The sequence below is a fragment of the Solanum dulcamara genome, chromosome 9, assembly GCF_947179165.1.
Source record: "Solanum dulcamara chromosome 9, daSolDulc1.2, whole genome shotgun sequence".
Classification (NCBI taxonomy): Eukaryota; Viridiplantae; Streptophyta; class Magnoliopsida; order Solanales; family Solanaceae; genus Solanum; species Solanum dulcamara.
The window spans coordinates 28,274,642-28,282,461 of NC_077245.1; the positions used below are offsets into that span (position 1 = coordinate 28,274,642).

The 7,820-nt window shown below is 32.9% G+C and overlaps 1 protein-coding gene across 1 annotated transcript; it reads left to right on the forward strand.

Moving 5' to 3' along the window:
* The first annotated feature begins 1,713 nt into the window (after positions 1–1,713).
* LOC129903376 (alkaline/neutral invertase CINV2-like) lies at positions 1,714–7,617 on the forward strand. The gene is made up of 5 exons (XM_055978911.1): positions 1,714–1,835; positions 2,695–3,101; positions 3,353–3,784; positions 6,314–6,872; positions 7,106–7,617. The coding sequence occupies exons 2-5, from the start codon at positions 2,730–2,732 to the stop codon at positions 7,399–7,401; spliced, it is 1,659 nt and encodes a 552-aa protein (XP_055834886.1). The 5' UTR covers positions 1,714–1,835; positions 2,695–2,729; the 3' UTR covers positions 7,402–7,617.
* Positions 7,618–7,820: the final 203 nt, after the last annotated feature.

The following is a 7,820-nucleotide window of genomic DNA, read 5'->3' on the forward strand; positions in this document are numbered from 1 at the left end:
AATTTTTGTGAGAAAAATAAATTATTTTGGAGAGTAACACCAGTTGTTTTTTCAGAAGTTAAAAAATAGTTGTTTTTTAAAAACACTTTTACAAACACTTTTAGATTATTTGAACAAACATTAATTGTTATTCAAAAGAGCTTTTTAAATTTATTGATCAAATACAAACTGATTCTCACCAAATTATTTTTTTTGAAAAAAATACTCTTCCAAATAAGCTGATTTTAGAAATTTGACCAAACATGCTACTAGTTTGCCTCGACAAATAGGGGTTAAGCAAATAAGAAAAACTTTTGATTCTTGTAATTATAAATTAAAAATGTGTGCAATATACTAAAATACGATTTGAGTCTTATATGGTCTTAAATATGTTAGGTAGAATGGTTAAGTTTAAAGAGTACAAAGTACATAAACTAGCTTTTTTAAAAATTTAAAAAATAAATAAGAAAGGTAAAAAGAAATAAATTGATAAAGAGGGAGTAATGTTTGGTTCATATTTTTTATTTTCATATATAAATTATGAGAAAAATAAATATATTATTTTATACAGGACAAATAAAAAGGATCAAAAATATTCTTACAATAGGCGAAATTAAATAAAAATATCCTACGTTAATAGATTAATCCAAAATACCCTAATATTACTTTTGGGGGCAAAATATCCTTTTCTTGGTAAATGTATAGTTTCTATTCTTTTTCGACTCATTCTTTTCCTAATAAAAATATTGTAATGCATCATTAATTTTCATATACATAAGATTATAGTAATTCATCATTAATTTTCATTTGGATAAAGATAATATTAGTAAAATAGAAAATATTTTTATTTCTCAATATTTTTTGAATTGAAGATGGATAAACACTTGATTATATAATCACTAGTTTTAACATTAAGATACAATAATCATAATGTCAAAAAAACACAAAAAATAATTACATTGATTCAAATCACAAAATATCGTCGATGGAGTTATTATTGAGCATTTTTTTCATATTAACTTTAAAATCAATGAATATATTAATAAATATCTATTCTACTTCAATTCGAAAAAGATTAAGACATAGAATTTATATTGTATTTTGTCGAGAATTTTTTTTAATCCTTATCTAAATAAAAATTAATGATGAAATTACTATAATCTTATGTATATGAACTACACTATTGATTTAAAAAATATATGAGATAACTCTATTTTAATTGATAAAAGGAGCTTAAGAAGCAAAAAAAAATTACTTCCACTTTTATATTAGTTAAAGGAATTTTAAAAAGAAAAAATAAGAATTTTTTTTAAAAACATTATTTTATTAGAAAAATAATGTATTTTAAAAAAAGAAACAATATATATACTAGAAAAAATCAAAAATAATAATAAGGGTATTTTTTGATTAAAAAGTTGAATTAGACGTTTTTGATTAATTTTACATAATTTAAATCTTTTTTATATAATAAATAATATTATATAAATAATTAATCTCTACCATACTAATACTTAGGTAAGTATAACCAACGACCATACGAACTCTTATTACATTGTTCTTATCCTAACCTGCAATATTACACGTAGCTGCCGGTTGTTCTTACAAGGGTAAGTAGGTAGATTGTAAAATAGAGGTTTTTTTGTGGGCCCCACTATGAGTCCCTCCAAATGTCAACTTTCATTTCAACAATTTTCAGTCTATAAATTAACATCATTCCACAACATGTTCTTTTTCCCCCCTCCCCCCCTCTTCTTCCATTTTCTACTTACCCACCTTCTCTCTTTTTCCCGGCTATCTCGCCGGCTTCCGCCTCCATTATTTCCGGCAGAAAATCCCCTTTTTTTCTCCCAGCTGAGGTTTCTCTCTTTCTCTCTTCTCTTTAATGAATTTCTGTTTGCTTGGTATTTGTGCTTTTTGGATCTGATTTGCCTCACTTTGCTTAACCATCTTCTTTATGGGGTTTTTCTTTTCCTCTACTTCAATTATTGGATCTCAAACCTTTGTGTTTCTTCTTAATTTTGGAGTGGACTTTGCAATGCAGCTCCTTTTCTGAGCTTAAAATTTCCAAAAGTTAGAAAATTCTAAAGCTTTTTTTGGCTAATTTTCATTTTCTAGACTAAGTTATGCCTGTTTCCTGGTCCTCCATAGGAGGATATAGAGCTCAATGTTCTATTCTCTTTAATCATTATCAAGTATCCTTCTGCTAGGCAATCGCTTGATTGTAGTTAATTAAGATTAACAAAATCTGCAACTTATATTTTGGATAAGGTTGTTTTGATTATGGTAACTTAACTTAATTATTACTATTAGTACATTATTTATTGGTTAATAATCTTTCCCTAAAGAGAAGATGGATAAAACTGCAAATACATATAGTTTCTTTCTTTGCTTAATGGATGAGTTATTTAAATCTTTTTACTTCCTTTTGGTTGGGCCACACTATTTTACTGATTTGGTTTCTTATTTTTGAATTGTTTATATGTTATATTTTTTTTCCACACCGTTGACAATGGTTTCTATATATATATATATATATATATATATATATATATATATATATATATTAATTCCCATATGTTTCATATTCTTATTTTAAAAAGTTGCCCGGTTGTCAATTAGCTATGCCATTTCCTACAAATAGATAAACAAGGTTGTGTTGTTATATGAGTGTACAACTTGTTTAATAGTCTAAATGGGCTATCGTTTATCATACAGAGTGCTTGTCTGAGTTGAAGGTTTTAAGAGTGAGGATGGAAGGTACTGGACTGAGAAATGTTAGCTCCCACTGCTCCATCTCTGAGATGGATGACTTTGATCTCTCGAAGCTTCTTGATAAGCCAAGGCTTAACATAGAGAGGCAGAGATCTTTTGATGAGAGGTCACTCAGTGAGTTATCCATAGGCCTAAACAGAGGTTTAGATAATTATGAGAGTGCTTACTCTCCAGGAACGTCTGCATTGGACACACCAGCTTCATCGGCACGTAACTCTTTTGAGCCCCATCCAATGGTTGCTGAAGCCTGGGATGCTCTCCGCCGTTCAATGGTTCACTTTCGAGGCCAACCAGTTGGTACAATTGCTGCAGTTGACCATGCCTCTGAGGAAGTCCTCAATTATGATCAGGTACGTGTTAAATACAATATATCAGTATTAAAGTAGTTCCTCTTTCGGGATTAGTGATGTTGTAATTTCTGTAATATTGGTTTTATATACTATAATCAGGATCCATTTATATTTTCGGGATATTGTTGCTGAAATTGGGTTTATTATGGAATGAAATGCAGTAATGGGGAAGTTCAGATTTACATTCAGCAATTTTGCTTGATCAGGATGTGTCTTTGAAGTATCTATTTAAGTTTTTGCTGGATGTGTAGGTTTTTGTTCGAGATTTTGTTCCGAGCGCTCTGGCCTTCCTGATGAATGGAGAGCCTGACATAGTTAAGAACTTCCTGTTGAAGACACTTCAGCTTCAAGGGTGGGAGAAAAGAGTAGATAGATTCAAGCTGGGGGAAGGGGTTATGCCTGCTAGTTTCAAGGTTCTTCATGATCCAGTTCGTAAGACAGATACAATAATGGCAGATTTTGGGGAGAGTGCAATTGGAAGGGTAGCTCCAGTGGATTCTGGATTTTGGTGGATAATTCTTCTCCGTGCATACACAAAATCTACTGGAGATGTCAGTCTTGCTGAAACTCCTGAGTGCCAAAGGGGAATGAGGCTTATATTGAGCTTATGCTTGTCTGAAGGATTTGATACATTTCCTACCTTGCTCTGTGCTGATGGATGCTCAATGATTGATAGAAGAATGGTAAGTTATCTTGTTGCCTTAACTTGCATATATTATTGGTTGTTTCTGTGATTGTCAAATAATACAAGTGATTACAGTAACTGGATATGTGGTATCTATTAGGATGTACTAAGTAAATAGCCATTGTTCTCCTGTTCTTGTGATGATTTTAATCAGTAATCCCTCCCCACTACCCCAGGCCAATAGGGGAAGATAGAGTGAACAGAAATAATAAATACCTTTTTATCTAAATTCAGTTAATCCCACCTATTTTCTCCCAGATTGCTTGGATTTGACGCATAGTAATAGTTGTTGTATCTGAATACTGAATCTAGTCGTCAAAGACATATGGTATTAAAAAACGAAGCAAGTGCCACTTTCAATTGTTAGGGTTGCCCGGAATTTCTTACCTTATTTGGATTCTACCACAATTATGTTTTAATTGTAAAAGGAATTTTGGTATGCAAAGGTTTTCTTGGTGGAAAAAGGTTTCCTTGTCGGAAAATGTCTCTTCCATGTTCTTTCTCAAAAAATGTCTCTTCCATATTTGGTAAGTGCTTTTTGGAGGAAAAGTTTTGGACTTATATAAATGAAAGATCCTTTCTTTCCCGTAGAACATAGTAGCATCCACACTATAGTCATAGAGCGAGTTTGGCTTAGGGGGAGATTTATTCTCTCTACAATTTTAAGATTTTCTTTCATATTAGTATTATCATACATAGGTCAATTGACCAAACCCATATCATAAAGTATTTTTATAGTTTTTTCTTTGTCATCTGATTTATGGCCGTCACGATTTGCAATTATTCGCTTCCATATGACGCGCTGATTATTTCGATCCCAACATCAATTTCAACGTGTTTCAATAATTTTCTACAAAGTGCTTGCACCACAATTAGGTTATGCATTCATAACTTGAGTTAGAACCAGACAACTGTTGGATCACACTAACTTAATCATATCATTTTTTAAAGTTGTTTTTAAAGATTCAGAACTCGTGTCATCATTTTTGACATTCATGTCCTTAATAGCCACCAAATGGACATGTTCTACTTTGCTGCTCCTTGCTGTTTCTTTGCTGTAGGTTGGCAGCTTTTACTCTTTTGTTTTTAAGCTGCTTTACTTCATTTGCCATCTTTCCTATGTTGTATGCTTCGGTATTTGTTATTTTACCAAGTATGTAGAATTAGATAAGGGTGGTGATGCGTTGAAGCTATTTCATAGAATGTTTATTGATGCATCTTTGTAGAATGTGACGATAGATTTTATATTCCTTTGTGTTTTATGTTTATAAGTAATACTTGTTTAATCTGTTTCTTAATTTACCTGTTGTTGTCGCTAAAGTTGCAAATCTATGAGATAACTGGAGTGTGCTGTTTAACTCTTTTACTTGATTGTGATTGATATTGTTTCTATTGGTAATGTGATGAAAATGCTACTCAAAGCCATGTCTTAAATATAATCTCATCTGATGACTTTCCATATCCTTTTTGTTTTCAACTTTGTGTCTTTAGTCAGTGTGAGCTGCCTTTTTTTCCTTTGTTTTTCTTGCTCCTCCTTCAGTTTAGCCACCAAGGACATACTTCTCCTATTTTTCTTTCTTTCGATTGGTATAGCTTATCGTACTTTTCTTCATACATGTTACCTAGTATTCAATAAAATGTTCAAGAAATAATTTTTTCTGCTAATTACCTTGTACTAGTGCATCCTGATTCTAACACTAAACTTGAAAGCCTAAAGTTCAGCATAACTTGAAGATCCACTGAAATTCTAACCTTTTGAAATTCTGTTATAATCATAGTTAGAAGTACTTTGAAGCACATAGTAATCGTCGCCTTTTGCTTATTGGTGATTAATTGATCTATGTATGACTGGAAATTTTATGTGAACTGAATTGCCACACGACTATGAGCCCGTTTGGATAGGCTTAAAAAAAGTAACTTTTATGTATAAAGTGCTTTTAGAACTTTGAAGTGCTGAAAGTTATTTTTATAAATAAGCAGTTGAGTGTTTGGATAAAAGTGCTTATGATGTGAATTTTAGGGTTAAAAGAATAAAAAAAGGTAGTTTGAGAATTTAGTTAAAATATAAAGGATATAAAAGTAATTTCCATGGTCAAAGAAAATGACTTTAAGCACTTTGAAAAAAAAAGTTAGAAATCCTAATTTTTCATTTCTGACTGACTTTAAGAACTTTATGGCTTAAAAGTCAGCATTAGGCAAACACGTCCAAAAGCTAAAAAAGGGCTTTAAGTTAGTTTTGACCAACTTAAAGCCAATCCAAACGGGCTCTATATCAAGCCTCCAGTCAATGTTTTTATCCTGATGAAAATGATAGATGTGACTCCCATTAGTAGAGAAGGATAGTGGGGCGGGCCCATTATCCACTAAAATCCAAAGCTTGAAACAGAAGATTTCTCAGCTATAAAAAAAGTTTGATGTGACTACCATAACAGAGTTGCTTGTAACTGCTTGGGCTCAATAGATGGATGAATTACATGTCCTTGAATATATATGATTGGTTCTTAAATTATGATGGTTGATATTTCAGGGAATCTATGGTTATCCTATTGAGATCCAAGCACTCTTCTTTATGGCATTGAGAAGTGCTTTGGTAATGTTGAAGCACGACACAGAAGGGGGAGAATTTATTGAGAGAATAGTGAAGCGTCTACATGCCTTGAGTTATCACATGAGAAGTTATTTCTGGCTTGATTTCCAACAATTAAACGACATTTACCGCTATAAAACTGAAGAATATTCTCATACTGCAGTAAATAAGTTTAATGTTATCCCTGATTCGATCCCAGATTGGGTATTTGAATTTGTGCCTACACGTGGTGGTTACTTTATTGGGAATGTTAGTCCTGCAAGGATGGACTTCAGATGGTTTGCTTTAGGAAACTGTGTAGCCATATTGTCCTCCCTTGCCACTCCAGAGCAAGCTTCCGCTATTATGGATCTCATAGAAGCACGCTGGGACGAGCTAGTAGCAGAGATGCCCTTAAAAATATCTTATCCAGCACTAGAAAATCATGACTGGCGACATATAACTGGTTGTGATCCCAAGAATACCAGGTGGAGCTACCATAATGGTGGATCTTGGCCAGGTTCTTCCATCTTCCTTCAGCACTTCACTTGATTTGCTACTTAATTTCATAATAACTTGCGCGTTCTAGTAGAGAGTGACTTCTTTTTCAAGAAAGAGAAAGGATCGTAGAACATGACTTGGATGATTATTAATTAGTTTAGTTATGGGACTTCATATTGTGTTAAAAAGAATTTCTTCAAGTTTGATATCATACTCTCTAATACAATGTCTAATTCAGATCTTAAATTGCAGTGCTTTTGTGGTTGCTAACCGCTGCCTGCATTAAGACGGGACGACCACAAATTGCAAGAAGAGCAATAGATCTTGCTGAGAGCCGCTTATCTAAGGACGTCTGGCCTGAATATTATGATGGTAAAGTCGGAAGATATATTGGCAAACAAGCGAGGAAGTATCAGACATGGTCAATCGCAGGATATCTTGTAGCAAAGATGTTGCTGGAGGATCCTTCGCATCTGGGAATGATTGCCTTGGAAGAGGACAAGCAAATGAAGCCTGTGATCAAACGATCAGCTTCTTGGACATGCTGAAGTGCTGAGTTGAAGAAAGAGATTCAAGTACAAATGGATAGAGAAAACCACAAGGTGAGAGAAATCTTTTGTTGTTATGTTACAAGAACACACTATTTTTTGGCTATTCCCGTCCTTGTAAAATTGCTCTTAATTTTTATTGTGTACACTTGGATTCAGCGATACCAATTTCTCGTTTATCAGTATAAAAGACCTCGTTTGATGGTTCCCCTCTTATTGTTTGGATAGAACAGTGAATAGAATTTTTCAAACCAAATGTCTTTTTAGTTTCTGTTGAAGCCCGTAAGTAGTTTATTATGCTGCAGCTGGATAAAGGTGTGCACAACAAACTGTTTATGCCTTGTTTACAAAGGTCACTGTTTCCTCCAGCAGTCTCATATGCCTAGTTGTCGGTTAATAGAAACTAAAATACACACATT

What these genes read in the sequence shown, in the direction of transcription:
- LOC129903376 (XM_055978911.1), top strand. Translation starts at nt 2,730, where the DNA reads ATGGAAGGTACTGGACTGAGAAATGTTAGCTCCCACTGCTCCATCTCT. An exon ending in AAGTCCTCAATTATGATCAG is followed by an intron (nt 3,102 to 3,352) that starts GTACGTGTTAAA and finishes CTGGATGTGTAG; the next exon opens with GTTTTTGTTCGAGATTTTGT. An exon ending in CAATGATTGATAGAAGAATG is followed by an intron (nt 3,785 to 6,313) that starts GTAAGTTATCTT and finishes TTGATATTTCAG; the next exon opens with GGAATCTATGGTTATCCTAT.